The 16,928-nt window shown below is 35.4% G+C and overlaps 1 protein-coding gene across 4 annotated transcripts in view; it reads right to left on the bottom strand.

Moving 5' to 3' along the window:
- Positions 1–16,928, bottom strand: part of LOC108704147 (interphotoreceptor matrix proteoglycan 1) — a 110,125-nt gene that overhangs the window by 59,408 nt on the left and 33,789 nt on the right. For all 4 annotated transcript variants that reach the window (XR_005961310.1, XM_041563105.1, XM_041563106.1 and 1 more), the window contains exons 6-12: positions 14,044–14,120; positions 10,558–10,707; positions 9,102–9,160; positions 6,063–6,083; positions 4,721–4,950; positions 3,421–3,494; positions 459–1,176 (exon numbers count right to left, since the gene is read on the bottom strand). Coding sequence is in view for 3 of the 4 variants with exons in the window: in XM_041563105.1 (XP_041419039.1) it covers positions 459–1,176; positions 3,421–3,494; positions 4,721–4,950; positions 6,063–6,083; positions 9,102–9,160; positions 10,558–10,707; positions 14,044–14,120 (1,329 nt within the window). In the remaining variant the exon portion in view is untranslated. The remainder of the gene's footprint in view (positions 1–458; positions 1,177–3,420; positions 3,495–4,720; positions 4,951–6,062; positions 6,084–9,101; positions 9,161–10,557; positions 10,708–14,043; positions 14,121–16,928) is intronic.

Genomic DNA, 16,928 nt, shown 5'->3' with positions numbered 1-16,928 from the left:
GTATCGAATTCGACCAAATTTAATTCGGGAAGGCTACTAACAGGTCCCAATTGGTCCCTGGACCTCTCCCAATGACTTTTTCATGAACTTGGCAGGTTTAAGGTGGTCAATAGTCTAAATTCGAGTTCTTAAAGGGCCAGAGTGTGATAAATTTCAAAATTCGAATTAAAACTCGAATTGAAGTGGTTAATTCACAATTCAAATTGGAGAGTTTTGACCACAATTTTTTTTTTTTGAAAATTCAAATTTTCAATTTGACTATTAATAAATCTGCTCCATTATGTAAACATGATTGTAATAATTCAATAATTATGAAAAGTAGTAATTATAGGTAGAACATACAGCCCTCCCTTACCCACTGAAGCACCATATCATTTTCCTTTACTGAGCATAATGGATTTTAAGTGCAAGAGTAACTAAAGTTCTAGAGGTTTAAAGAATGAGTTTGCATACTGTACCTTCTCCAATAAAATTGTCCAACAAAGAATCTGTGATATTCTTCATGTCCACAAAATGATAAGCAGGAGTAGTGTATGTTTCCACAGAAGACTCTCCCTCACTAATTTGGCCCAAGGTTATCTGACCAGGAACACCTTCAGTGCTTGAGTGCTTCAGTGTAAAATCACCAGATATTTCTAGGAGGTCTGCTGTATTTAAAAGTTCTAGATCAGTTGTGTTGCTAAACATGATTGCATTGAACTCCTTGCTGTCTTCCTCTTTGTGTTTAGATTGTTCAGTTAGCGCAGAGCTTTCAGTATCAGGTAAAACTGTTGAATAAACCAAAACAAGATCATCTTCATTAAAATATATAAGTTCTGAGTCTGCTGAATTGCTATAAGACAACTGATAATTTGGTGTAAAGACTACATTTTTATTTGATGTTATTTCTAGGTCATTGATATCAGTTTCATTGATATGTGAATCACTGAAAGGCACAGCATTAGCTTCATCGACGTTTATGTCTGAAGAATGAGAATTATTTTCCACTGGTACAAGTTGATGGTCCTCATTTGACTGATATTGGTCTGCACTCATTTGACTGATATTGGTCTGCAGTGTTGCTAGGCCTTCTGTGGGCACATGTGCTGTTAAAAAACTCGAAAGAATGCTGAAATCCTGTTCTGTTGTCACTTCAATAGGATGAACCAGTGGCTGCTCAGAATTTACAGCTTCACCCTTCCAAATAAAGAGAAACAAACAAATAAACAAATGCCATAGTAATATAGTGTATCAAATGTGTTTAATTTGATTCTTGATGGGCCTTTATATTTATGTTTAGATATAGTTCACTCTTGCATGCATAAAATGCCTTTTTTTACATGAGATTAATAAATGCACAAGAATGTGAAGACAGATTTGAAGATGGGTAAGAAACTATAAAGAGGTCAGTTTTCATCTCATCTAAATAAAATATCCTATAGAAATGTATTTCCTTTGTATAAAACAAATTCAAAACTATAACTTTTTATTGCAGAGCATGGATTGAATGCCATGTAGAATTCGTTTGTAGATTAAGTGCCCTGTCCCTAATACCACTTTAGTATATATCAGATATAAATGTATGTAAAATGGCGTGTGTATGATGGAAATACTTGATTGTTATACACACTATGAGACAAGAATTGAACTAGCAAAGGCCATTAGAGATAAGCCCCTTTCTTTATAAACAGATGGCCTACACTCAATTTATTTTATACGGCCCCCTAATTTTTTTTGTTGGTAAAATGAGGAGCCAGGTTTTTCATTGACAATACTGGAAGACATAAGGCAGACTAATCTTTATTTCACAAAGGAACTCCAATATTTAGGCTCATGATGAATGGATATGAATGAATATGGGGCAGTTAAATGTTTGACAACATGGGGAGGCACATATATCAGGGGTCGAATTTCAAATTCATTCCCATGAATTTGTAATTCGACCAATCGAAATTTATTAATAAAATCAAATTTACTTAGCCGAATTGAATCGACTCAAAAACACTAATCGAATTGGATTCAAATTCAAAAAACTCCATTCAAGTTTTTTTTGAAAAAACTTGAATGTCAGGAAGGCTACAAACATCACCAAATCGTTCTCTGGACCTCTCCCATTGACTTATACAGCAATTCGGGAGGTTTAAGGTGGTAAATAGTCAAATTCGAGTTCTTAAAGGGCCAGAGTATGATAAATCTTGAAATTCAAATTAAAACTCGAATTGAGACTATTGTGCAATATGCAAAGAAGAAGCATTATGTAAGCACAAGCTCGCCCCTCATATACAGTAGATGGATCATCTTTAATGAGAATTAAAAGTGGTTTCAGGTTGATTTTATTGTTGATTTAAAAAGGAATGATGTGGTGAACAAACATTGTTATGGCACATTTCTTTAAAGCACAGTAAGCATTTTCTGGGTCATGTGACAATACTGAAAGGTAAGGCAGGCAAATCTTTATTTGGTCTTTGTTTCACAAAGCAACTCCTGTATTAATGATCATGATGAATGGGCTCCCTATAGCAGTGGCTCTGAAATGTATTGATAGTGTGAAGGTTAGTATAGAATAAAATATTTTAAATCTTTCCTCCGTTGCCTTTCTTAAAAAGGTGGCAATCATTTTGAGGACTTTTGATTATAGGTAATGGCAGATTGAGTGATTTTGAAAGTGTTTTGTAGCTCCAATGGAATGGTGATAAACTGCTTAAAATTGCTCCCTATTTAAAGTGTATAGAAATTGCCTGCAAACACCTGATGCCATATAGGACACTTGTCAGGGGGTTCATCATTTTGCCCCTTCAATGCTTGAAAATGCTTTCTAAAAATTGCTCCCAGACAACTCCACTTTCTACCCTCTTAATTAGAAAGGGGATAGGAGAATTAATCCCCCAGTAACTGGCATTTAGGGCATTCCTGTCTTGTTTCAGTAATACTTTAAATAAAACTCTTTGTTACCTCACCCATACTGAAACAAACACAACAGACTTCCAGCACTCACCAACTTTGTGGTCAATTTTCTCACAAATGGTGATCACCAACACCAAATGAATAGAACTGAACAAATATGACTATAAAGATTTTCATTTATTCAGGTCATGGTATTTCTAGCATAGGTAATTCTAAAACAACTGGACTTATCATTACTCAGCAAGTCCAGTTGTTTTTAGAATTACTTATACTAGATAGAACTGAACAAAGTATTGCAGGGCTCACAGGCTTCATAAAAACCCCTTTATTTCCAAATTGGCATGATCACAGCAACAGTTATGATCGATCTGGTCCTTGCCAGCTTGATATGAGACAATATAGGTCTGAAACATTGCTGTGGTTATCCCAACAAGTCATTGCACATATATTTATATATGTAGGTTATTTAAACTGTTTATACACCTTGATTTGATAGCACCCTTAGCATTTAAAGAAGTATGCAAAATACAAATGTACCTTTATTTTGGATGGTGGTATGGTCATCAGAGCTTCAGTATCAGTTTCTGAAACACCAAATGATTTCTCTGGATCTATAGAAGCAGATATAAACATTGTCAGTATTAAAATATTAGTCAAAAATGGCAGCAATTTTTAGGACCCACAACATGCTTTATTTTGACAAAGGTACAATTGCAGGTATTTATTAATTGGCTCAAAATTATGAGATTGAATTGTGAGATTGTGTGCCCCATTTTTTTAGCATGTACAATGGTGCATTGTGCCTTTGACTAATTAAATATATTAAATGTGCAAAAAAGAAGCATTGTGCAAAGCTCTTCCCTCATGTACAGTAGATGGAGCAATCTTCAATGACAATTAAAGTTAGTTTCAGATTTTATTGTTGATTGCCAAAGGAATGATGTGGTGGACAAACCCTACTCTGGCACATTTCTTTAAAGAACAGTAAATATTTTCTGGGTCGTGTTCGAAGAAAATCCTATACTCAGTGAAGTGTAGTCTATTAAACATGACAAGCTGTTTGACTGTTCCAGTATATCTTTTGTGGAAATCTATGGAGCCTATTCATACAGCTGAGTCAAAAAGCATCATATAAATACAGCATACTGTGCCACATAATGCTATCTACACTTTTTCAAACGGCATGAAAAAAACCTCACCAAGAATTTTTAAATAAATGGGATAGATTCAATGATTGCAATAAAATCACACATAAGAAAAAACGCATGTCTTAGTAAACACACTATTTAACACCATTGTCTCAGCTTTATAAAAAGGGCCCATTTGTTTTAAATGTAAAATTAAATTTAGAAGGGTCTCTGTGAACTGCTTTGCTACAATATTACAGGTGTGGCAGATAATATGCATTTAGAGATCTTATATGGCAGTTGCTTGTGAAAAATATTTATATGCCATGATATGAAGAGCAGTCCAATCCAACCATCCTTAACTGCCCAATGACCAACCACCATGTACATGATATGACATCCCACCTTGCTACAAACAGTGATTGCAATAAAACAAAAGTAATTCATTGTATAAAAAACTGATACGTATTGACTCATTTAAATGTATGTATTGGAATGCAAGAATGGCCGAGGACTATGTGATCACCTATAGCAACCAATCAGCAGGATGTTCATACTAGTCAACTACTTAATTGCAAAATGTTGCTATGGGTTTCTGCTCCTGAGTACATTTTGTGGCTTTTATTTTTTTATGGGGTATAGGATGTTCAATTTTCCAGACCTTAGGATAGTTCTAGTCTCTTAGTAGTTAACATTGTTTATGCACTTACCATCAGCAAACAAAAGCGTTTGGAGGTCCACAGGTAAAGAGTGATCATCCCACAGTGCCATAGCAACCATGTTTTGCAGTTCTGTCACAGTGTATGACATTTCTTTTGGCTCTTGTATATTGCCATTCTCAACATTGTTAGATGTGATAGTAGGAGTCTCATCAATGTTATTTTTAGAGTCCAAGCTTCTTTCAAAGACTACAGCATAACCTACTACAATGCTATCAGATCTGTGGGGTGAAAAAAGTATGCTTGGTTTGTATTACAGTGAGCAGGGTTTAAACAGTGTTTAAAGCTATTAAACCTTTAACTAAAGAATAAATAGCATAAAGGTTACATATAAGATGCATATCCTCAAAGGGTAACTAACGTGCTATCATATAAAAAAAGTAAAAATGTGTTACTTGCAGTACAACACTAGGATTAGTGTTAAGAAATTGAATTATGTTATCATGGATAATAGTTCAGCTCAGTGGCATAACTATAGAGGAAGCAGACCCCACAGTCACAGGGGGGCCCGGGGAACAGGGTGCCTGGACTGTGGGTTCTGATTACTCTATGGCTAATAAGAAAACCCTCTCCTCCCCAGCCGCTCTCTTACCTGCGGCGAGGAAGGGGGAATAATGTTGGCACTGGGGTGGGGGTAGTGGGCAAGGGTCAGTGCAGAGCGGAGGTGGGACAGGAAGTGGACAGGAGGATGTGCCTGCCCCTCTGAATATTTTTTTTTTAGGGGGGCTCGGCACACTCTAGTTAAGCCATTGGTTCAGCCACAACTGTCGTTTATTTGCTTGCATAACGGGGCATTTTCTACTTTCTTCTAGTCATATGGTTTCCACTCACTTCCAGCAAAATGTAAACCAGTGGTATGAAATTCAACAAGGTCTAGTTATGTGTGGGCTGGCCCAATACCCGTAGGACTCCCAGGTGCCGGATGGGTTCAGGACGACCTCGACACACAATTTGCTCATCCCACCCATGAGCTTACACTGATCTGGTTTGATCAGCAAGGCAGGGTGGCATGAATCTATAAAGAAGACTTCTCTATAGAGAAGCCGGGTGCAGGTGGGTTCAGGTCGAGGTTTTCTCGACCCGCACTACTACTAGGGGCGGTTTTATCATATAGTACAGGTATATATAGTACAGAAAGCTCTGGATTATGAAAAGGCCATCTCCCATAGATTCAGTTTTATACAAATAATCCAATTTTTTTAAAAATTATTTCCTTTTTCTTTTGCAATAATAAAACAGTACCTTGTACTTGATCCAAACTAAGATATACAATAATTAACCTTATTGGAAGCCTATTGGGTTTATTTAATGTTTACATGATTTCCACACTTACCCATCATTTTCCTTCTTCGGTCTTCATTTTGTAGCATTAATAATACAAAAGTGTAATTAGTTATACCAAAGGCATTTTAAAAGCAAATATATTTGGTTTATGTACATTGAGTTTAATACAGTGAGAAATATTTAGAAATGTGGTCTACATTCACACTTGCTGGCCAATTCTTTTTTAAATTCTATGGTTCTGAAATAATATTTTATGGATCATTCTAGAAGAATAATGCAATTCTCAAGCACTTGTGATTTTCAGAATTGTTCCCTGGTGTCTGTATTGTACCCCTACTGTATGTGAACAAATCTGGAGATAAGAAGAAAATTTGAGCATTACCAACCACAACAAAATATATGCATAAACTACTATACACATCTGCCGGCAACTCCCATGGTGTGCATGTTTATGCAGCAGGTTCCTCAGTTCATACTCATAACACGTAAGTTACAGGTTATAGTACTGATCACAAACAATAAACCAACTTGATTATTTCTGTGACAAGTGTTCCCTAACCAGTTCAAGTGATCTATTGTGCATAATTTCTTATAAGCCTACACATAAAGAAATCATGATAGAATTATTTAACAGCAACCGGTTATAAAATCAAATTAATTGTAACACACAGGCAGTTTTTGCATGGGATTTTTTTTTCTTATTGCTGCCATCAACTCCCTTCAGGCCGTCATGTGTGGCCTATAAACAAATTAGTGAATATTGATTTATTAGTCATAACAAGCAAACCTTAAATTGGAAAATTAAGCTAAACATAAGTAGGGGCTGTCCTGAATATAATGTGGTTAAAATATTAACACTCCATAATCTGTAGATATAACAACCCTATCTTAAAGTTTAATGCATTGTAATGTGCGGACAGGGCTGTCTGTCATGCTAACACAGCACATTAATTAGGAAACCATTACTGGAATGACAAAAGATGACTTTAATACTCGTATTTATGATCCCTTGGAACAGGACAGCTACTTTCCCATGGGAAGCTAAGAACATTAAGTTTTTCTGTTTTAATTATTCAGAGACCAGATTTTGAGAGCTCATTAAATTGTTCCACAATTAAGCTGTTTGAAACCATTAAACATGGCTTGTTTATTTATCATAATTCTGTATTTCTCATGAACTCGTGGATTCTATAGAACTGCATGGATCCAAATATAAATTTACAGTAGTCCAACAATTAGAAATGTATGTGCTAGGTTACAAAATAATGGAACTGTGTCTCTGTTCTGCGGAAAGTGTCAAACGCTACTGGAAAGCAAAACTGAATACTGTGCTAAGGTCAGAGTGAGATCTTGAGCTGTTTGCTTCAGGGGTGCTACCTTCTAGATGTTTGTTGGAATTCTACAGAACTTGAAAGTGCACCTGTAGTAAATTATAATATCTGAATAGCTGTATTTTAAAAGTATAAAGGGATATTGTCATGGAAAAACCTATTGTTTTCAAAAGTAATCAGTTAATAGTGCTACTCCAGCAGAAATCTGCTCTGAAATCTGGTTTGTAAAGATTGTTTTATATCTAATTTTGAAATTTGGCAAGGGTCTAGGCATGATGCCCATTCCCTGTGACTTGTGTAAACTTCAGTCACTCTTTACTGCTACACTGCAAGTTGGAGTGATGTCACCACTCCCCCCCCCCTCCGGCAGCCCATCAGTAGCCTGTCAACAGAACAATGGGAAACTAACCAGGTAGCAGCTACCTGACACCTCTGCTGAAGGATTTGTTAAAAGTGCTCACAGCTTTTTCCTGCTTGGGTGCTATTCTCATGTCTACTACTAGGTGCTAGAGAGCACGACTTGGGTCATGGTGAAATACATTGAGAAAGGTAGAAACAAGTTTTAAAGCAGTTCCATCTTGAAGTGCTGGCTCCTTCTCAAAGCACAGAATCAAGCACAATGCACTGAGATGGTTGCTTCCACACAAATATTAAAGCTAAATAAAAATACATTTCTTGGTTTAAGAATACAATTTTAAATGGTAGAGGGAATGATTTGCAATGTGTAATTTAGAAATAAAATGTAAACCATAAAAATCATGACAGTATCAACAACTTGCTGCAATATGAGCAGCAACCAAATTATACAATATCACAGGGCTTTCAAGTATGCAGTATACAAGGCTTTTACATGGTACATTTTCAGATCAGACCTACGCACAGGCAAGTTAATGTCTGCTGTTGCTAATTTCATCTAATTTCTAAACATTTTATTCTTCAGGCATTATTATTTTCCTGTTGTGTCCTTTACTTGCGGTATTATTTATCCTAAAGAGCCTGAAGCCAACCCCCTGGCTCCTATGAAAAATGAAGAAATAATAGACCCATATCACAATTCCTCTCTTACATTACTTGTAATATGAAACATATGGACTCTTTGTAGCCATTTGAGAATAGTATTTTTTCCCCCTATTGTAGGAAATTCAAAGACAGAATTAGAGCACCACAACTAATTCAAGAAGGAAAAAAATACACTGATATTTTAACCAGTGATCTATCCATACAGTATATGTGTAAATGTCAAAGAGAGTGAAATGTCATTTTTTCTCATTGCATTACAAAGGCTATTTTATCTATTTATCACAAAGCAATATTAATACTACCCATCCAACAGCTGGGAAACATCACCTCCACAGTATTGATTAACTGATCCCTTGGCAATTGTCTTCTGTCTCTCTATCTTCTGTATTTACTAAAAATGAATGAATACTGAGGATTTCAGGAATCATTACTATGCTGTAATGTGCATATGACTGACGAGCTATATTCCAAGTGCAACGATGAAGATGAACATGGTCATGATTCTTTTATTTAACACATTCATTGCAATGCCCTATTACCTTTATCCAGCAATGCATGACACAAATATACATTCAATATACACTAGTAAGTATAATGAGAAAGGGGTCTCTTTACCTCCAGTATCACTCATTATTTGTAATTAATCATTATGTTTGACACATACATCCTTCTATTGTACAGTGCTACAGTGGGCACTTTATAATAAAAGTAGTTAAATTAATCATTTTAAATCTTACCTAAATCTTAGGACCCGTATTTCTTTGAAGCCCGGGAGTTTGTCAAACACCTTTTCCATCTATACAAAAACAGATATTTGCATTTGTAAAAGTATTATTCCTTTTATCGTTGAATCTGAGCACATTTCAGGGATTGAAAATGCTCTGCTATGGCTAAAAGTGTTTTAGCTTCTTGTACTTATTGCAGTGAGAATGATATGCTTCCCTGATAGTATAATATTCATCATACAATAAGATGTCAGAAACCCATATATTCTTCTATACAGATGAAGCCACTTGGATTTGTGAGTTAAATGCGTCATGACTCAGAGTTAATTGAAGAAACTGTGTTATCTAAAGTTAACTTAACTCATTTAATGCATTTAACCTTTTCATTAGCATACCAAAGCACCATTGTTCACAATGGTGAATGCTTTAATTAGATGGGATGTTGTGACACAGTTTTCTGTGTTAAATGAGATAAATGGGATATCTGTGTTTAGTTATTCTGTGTCAAACAGACAAACCAAAGTGGCTGCATCTGTATGTCCGGTGTCTACAATACATTCTGGTTTAAGACAATAATGGTATAATTTTCTATATCCCACCTGTCTTTATATCAATTTACAAGCCAATCTCACGTCTCTTTTACCTGTATATCACACACCCTATTTCCACTCAATCATTTGTTTCAACTAATTAATTCAGGGCTGTCCAACTGCATGCGATCCTCCAAGATGTATGTACAACCTCCTGTCTGCTTATTTGCTCCTTAGACTGTGGTGTATGAAATCCACATTTAATATATAAGCTATTTTCTGCATAGAAAGCGGCTTCTGAGAACAGAGATATAAATGAATAAATACTTGCTTGGTTATGTCCAGGACCAGATTTCAAACTAAATCACCCCTTGGCCGTTTGTATCTCCTGCCCCCCCTCGCTTGAGCACCCCCCACTCACACCCCAGTCCCGATGCAGCTCTGCTGCCCTCGGCCTGGACCCTTGTGGCCTGCCCACTAATCCAGGCATGATTATATGAGTACATATTCTTAAAGTAACACCATGACAACTGAAACCTGAAGAATGAAATGGCCTGACAGACTCTTTCAATGACAAATTGACATCAACATATTTACATTTTTTATCTGATTTGATGGTCTACCTGATTTTTGCCCAGATAATTCTGTGTAGAGAAGTTCTACCAATCCAAGCTACCTTCTCAGTCAGATGAGCTTCAAAGCAATGAATTGACAGTACTTCATAGTTTTAAGTCAAGGCAAAGGATATTTCTACAAATGGTTATGTAAACTAGAAAAACAATTTATTATCCTCCCTCTGCTTTGGATGGGGTCTAGCAATTTGGCTTTTCCAGCCAGTACCAGTTGATGGGCACTTTACAAGGAACTGCTGCTGTTAACAAGCTGCACCCAGTGAAAGATGAGAAATTAAACTATGTAATTTTTTTAGAGAAACTGACCTGGAGTTGAGAATTTCTGGCTAATTCTTGGTATTGTGGTGAATTTGGATCACTCAATTCATCTGTAAATTCCTGTTTTGTGAGAGTGACAGTGAATTCCACAGTCTGCTGCACTGGCTGTTCAGGAACAAGATTTGTTACTTCAAGTTCCTGTAGAAGTAGAAGAAAATAAGTCAACATTTATATCAGTTTAGTGCTATCTAGTATGGGAGGACAATAACCATATGTATTACAGGTATGGGATCTGTTATCTGTAAACCCGTTATTCAGCAAGCTCTGAATTATGAAAGGGCCATCTCCCATAGACTCCATTTTAGCCAAATAATCAAAATTTCCTTTTTTCTCTGTTATAATAACCGTTCCTTCTACTTGATCCAAATTTAGATATAATTAATCCTTATTGGAAGTAAAACCAGTCTTTTGGGTTTATTTAAAATGTACATAATTTTCTCATAGACTTAAGGTATGAAGATCCAAATTATGGAACGATCAGTTATCCAGCAAACCCCAGGTCCCTAACATTCTACATAACAGATCTCATACCAGTATTTATTTTATATTAATATGCCCATTAAGAATATTTTGAAATATGTTTCCCTTACAGTTACTTACCTATACAAATAATATATGAAGAATGTATAATTATACATTACAGTGAGTGAATGTTTTGATGATTAAACCTTTATCAAGGAAAATTCTCCCTTGATAAACCTCTATTTTGTGAAATGTCTGGGTGACCACTTTCCTGCATGCTTTTTGTCCTTAGCTGTGTCATATGTACACATTATTATGTTCTGATTAACTGACCTTTTACATATTATTGGAATCATGATTTTGTACTGCCATTTTTTATGTGGATAACTTTTTAGAATAATATACTACTACATACATACTATAGTCTATTTTGCTCTTTTTGTGTGTGCAGGATCTCTTTTGATATAATTATGTTTCTGTACCAGACTTTCACTTGCTTTTATAAAGGTGTAAGGCTTTACTTACAGACTCCCATAATCTTCCAATCGATGAGAACCTGATGTTCAGGTAATGTGGTACTCACCCCACAAAGTTGTACAACCAGCCTGACTGAGTCTGAAGCCAGTTTTAGCCATGTTAAAATTGAATGGAATTGGGATACTGTCTTAGGGGCAGATTTATCAAGGGTCGAAGTGAATTCGAGGGAATTTTCGAAGTAATTTTCGAAGTAAAAAAATGCAAAATTCTAAGTAATTGTTTGGATACTTCGATCATCGAATAGGATACTACGACTTCGAATTTGATTCGTAAAATAGTTTGAATATTCGACCATTCCATAATCGAAGTACTGTCTCTTTAAAAAAAACTTCGAATTCAATACTTCACCAAATTAAACCTGCCGAAGTGCTATTTTAGCCTATGTGGACCTTCTAGAGCAGTTTTCTAAGTTTTTTTAAGTCAAAGAAAAATCGTTTGATCGATCACTAAAATCCTTCGAATCGCTCGATTTGAAGGATTTAATAGTTCGAACCAATAATTTTACTTCGACCGCAGGATACCCAAATTCGCTGAAAAAACTTCGAACTATTCGAAGTCGAAGGGGCACATTTACTTAGCTCGAGTGAAGGAATAGAATAAAAAATACTTTGAACTTGGAAGTATTTTTTTGGTTACTTCGACCATCGAATTGGCTACTTTGACCTTCGAACGATTCGAACTAAAAATCGTTCGACTATTCGACCATTCGATAGTCAAAGTACTGTCTCTTTATAAAAAACCTCGACCACCTACTTCACCACCTAAAACCTACCGAGCATCAATGTTAGCCTATGGTGCCCATAGGCTTTCTAGACAATTTTTGATTAAAGGAAAATCGTTCGATAGATGGATTAAAATCCTTCGAATCGTTTGATTCGAAGGGTATAAAACTGTGCTTAAGCTATTACATTACCAGGCACCATTAATGTTCCCTTGAAGCAAGTGGGACTGCTCCAGTATAGCAAGATTTCCACGTATTTAAATAAAACTTGGAAAGGTAGGATTGGAATTCTGTAACTCCTTGTCAGTGATGTTAATTATGTTTAGTAGAAAAAGAGTAAATCTAAGAATAATGTGGCTTTGAAGCTCATTCAGGTAGGGAAAATGGTTTCATACAATAAACAAATGTATAGAAAAAGCTGTTTATTTACAGAGAAAAGCAATTTAATTAAGGCAGATGGAATACACACGTTACAGCTCTTGACGCAGACTTTTTATTGTTGTCTATTGTTGCCACTTAAAGTAAGTGGGTCTTTTGGACAGAAAAGCATAAGCATTACGCAATATAGAATGGATCTTCATTCAATTTAATCTTAATAACATTCTGCCCAAATTGGATTTTAAGCATCAAACATGAAATATTCTGTTTGATATTATATTTAAACCTTCCGAAGGGGAATTTGTTGTCTTATTTATAATGCATTTCTTAGATATACAAGCTATACAACACAAGTTTAATGCCTGTATGCATTTTGTATGCTAATGGTCTGGGTGCACAATAGTTATTTTACTAAACTAGATACAAAGGTGAAATAATGTATAAGTTAAAAACATTCTGTTTACATTTTGCCCTGTGTGTTTCATGTTCCACGTGAATCTGACTGCAGCGTATTCCTTTTTTGCACACATATTTGATGTTATAATATTTTCGTGAATTTATTTGCCATAAATAGTTATATTCTGCTGGGATTACTTGTATGCTGAAAAGTTGACCATATGAACCTTATGAAACAGCAGTTTTTAAGATTCACAAATATAAATGTAAATGTATGCAAGTGATAGGTATTAGACTATATATGATAGCCTATGCTGTGCATAACAGGAGAGGATGTGAATCCCCGTTCAACATTTTCTACAAAGAAGAGTAGAATTTGAGGATGAAGTAGGAATGGTTGTCGTTATGCTTTCATCATCCAAGACCTCCAGTGTACAGATACATTATTAATGAAAAACAAGAAGTAGTAATTAACTTCTGGTCCAGTAATATGTGGTAGATTAGCTCCAGGGATGGAAAGTTAAGGATCCCAATGTGAGTACAGAGGAGCAGTTTGTGATGATTGCAACATTTTGTTTTGGATTGCAGTGGGAAGGCAAGAGAGTTAAAACTTGGTTAATTCTAATTTTTTTTGACATTTGCACTCATTTAGTAATCGACCTCTCTTTGTGGCCGGGGTGGCCAAGTTATTTAATGAATTACAATTACATTTGTAGAAGAAATTTAAAATCCGTATTTTAGAATGTTTGAAATGTTTACTGAGGATTTATTTATTGTGAAAGCATATGGTACATTTGGTACAAAACTGCTTTGTGTCCTCAGCTTAATCCAGCCAGTCAGTGAGACTGTATAACTATGAAATAAATGGATGAAACTGGAGCAAAAATGGTGAGAGTAACTACAAGTTAGCATCATACTCTTACACAGAATTGTAATGGCAATGTTGATTAACTTAAAAACATGCTACAGGATTTACTCACCTTTAGAGGTTCCTTTTTGTCATTCATGATTTCATTTAAAAGTGTATCATTCAAGGTTTCAAGCGACATGGATAGGTCTACAAGAAAGAAAGGTAGTCATTAAAACTCTTGCTTATTAAAGGGGACCTGCACATACACAAGATTTTGGAGTCATACAAAGTGTCCACAAAATGGCGCATGCCTGTTTGCTTTAATTGTGGATTCTCAGGCTGAAGGAAACAAGATTAAAATAATATCTATACTGTAAGTAAAGTTTATTTTGCTCATCCAACAGGATAGAAGAGGATCTGGAATTATTTCTTAGGGTGACATGTCCCATTTAATGGAGAAGTAAAGATACCTATACAACACATCTAATACATGTACAGAGCTCTGTGTCCTTATATAAGCTGTGTGTATTTATTGTATTTGTTGTCTGACTTGTCCTCCCTGTGTGTACTTTTGTATATGTCATTCTTTTATTCATTGTACGAGGCTTCTTAACAGTGCTTTACAAATAAAATTATACATACATACATACATACATATACCTAGCTTGCCTGAGCTGAACTGCCATATTAGTATCTCTAAATTCTGTGCCTTACTTAAGATATCCTACACAGAAGCATCTATGACTGTTTCTCCCTCATTTGCAGCCACCATTTTGTCCAGGACCTCCCCAAGCTTCACTCAAATGCCTTCCTGTATGCTCTAATTGTGGATTCCAAATTAATTTAAAAAAAAACAAGATTTAAATAATTTATATAATGTAAATATGGTTTATATACTTTAAAATTAAACATTTATTTTGCTTAATTAAAACGATAAAATAGGACTTCTAATTATTTCTTAGGGTAAGAGGTCCCTTTAAGCAGATGATAGAATACCATGCAAAGAGCATACTGGGGCTTTTTGAAATATATCTAACCAAATTAAATTATTTTAATAAAATTACCTAAAAGATCTATTAGGAAATCCTTGAGAGGATAGTTACGTGATTCAAAACAACAATGATCTGACATTCAGACCAATCTATGTTTGTCTGGGGCAGTATCCATAGTAATCAAAATGCCAGGTCAGAGACAGGCCTCAATGGGAAGATAAATCATTATTAAAGAGCAGCTGCAAAATGACTTATTGTTTACCATTGGATCATCTCCAGTATAATAAACATTATTTTGGGAGAAATCTTCCTTTAAATGACAACTGAACAACTGAACTTTGCACTATGCTCACATAGCAGCCTCAAAGAAAAACACAGATCAATGAAAAGAATTAAAATAAAAAAGAGAGAGTTAAGAAATATGAAAACTTTATAATGAGGCTTTATGTCAGAATTAGGAAGTCTCGAAAGGCTAAGACCATAATATTACAAAATGCTCCTCTAAATGTTTTGTAAGATCTGAAAACAGAAATTAAAAAAAAAATTAATTGAAAATAAATACAAAAGAAAGCAAACAAATTGCAGAAAACCATCAAATGCCATTCATGTCCACTGAACAGCTATTATTTTTTATATAAAAGAGCAAAAATCTGTCTGACACCTCCATAATAGCAGCCTGCAGAAAGAGTACATAATAACAAACAATTTTACTGCATAAACTGTTAGTCTTTCTTGTTCAGTTTATAATAATTGCAATTCTATTACTGAATAGCATAACACGATGCATCTGTCAAGGTTTAGAAGATACTCCATTGAATTTCTAAACATCCCTGCCTGCACTACCAACTCTGCAGCTTACTGTCTGAAGTGCTTTGGTTGAGGATATAACCAGACCTGGGGGACATTAGGCAGAGACAGCAAATAGCAGTTGCTCAAACAATGCATGTGAAACGTTAATCTTTAGAGATCAAGGGCACTTGTAATAAAATCGTTTTACATGAAGGAACATTTGCACTGAACGTTTCTTCGTATTTTTAAATGGATATTTTATAGAACACTGTATACTTTGATTTATCTATATTTATATTCAGAGTTAATGTTGTTTTGCAACACTGCTGCCTTGTAGCAAAAGAATGCTGAGTTTGATTTGGACCAGGACACTGTCTCCAATGGAGCAGAAACTGGCGTGCTTTAAATAAAAGATAACAATGTAGCAAGGTAAAGGTTTTGCTCACCTTTATCTGAGGAAAGTCCCCTTAAATGGAAACTATTGTGAAAATGAAAATTAAAAACAAGCTTACGCATACTGAAATAAATATAATCAATTAACAATTCTGTACCGAGAGCTCAGAGGGGTGGGGGAAGAAGAGCAAACTGAGCATGCTCTTTCCCGGGGCAAGGAGGTTCATGTGTACACAATAAAAGGAAAGAAATGAAGTGTTTCTTTTGACAGAGGACTCAGAGCAGCACTACTTTGATGGTTTACTGGTATATTCAGGTGGACCTTTCTAATAAGGCTTACTTAGTTTTAACCTTTCCTTCTCCTATAAAGAACGATATCCTCAGATCGTATGGGACTCGTTCTCTATGCACAAATGGTGATTCAGGCTGTCCCAAAACAAGATCTCGTTAACCCAATTGATTGCTTGTTTAGATCAGCTACAATACATCCCTCATGTATAAAAAATAACAAACCATCCCCCACCACTTGAAATGATGATTACAAAGTTACTCTAGACTTTGCCGTTTGCCTAGAAGATGTATTACAGCTTAATCTATTAAAGTCTCCAGACACCATGTAGCATTTGTGCAAAAGGAAGTTTTTTTGTTAGATTATATTTGTACTGGAATCAGTTATTTGAGTGAGCTCTAGTTCATCTGCTAGGAAAGGAAGCCGCCTATAAGATATATTAGATCTAACTGTCAATGACTATCTGACACCCAACTGCTGTATGAAGACAGAATGAAGAGAAGCAGATGCTGAGAGAGGGATAGTGAAGATAAACAATGCAGAATATTGAAT

The sequence above is a fragment of the Xenopus laevis genome, chromosome 5L (assembly GCF_017654675.1).
Source record: "Xenopus laevis strain J_2021 chromosome 5L, Xenopus_laevis_v10.1, whole genome shotgun sequence".
NCBI lineage: Eukaryota > Metazoa > Chordata > Amphibia > Anura > Pipidae > Xenopus > Xenopus laevis.
Note: the sequence above shows the minus strand (reverse complement) of the source record. Positions and strands in the feature narration are given on the sequence as shown.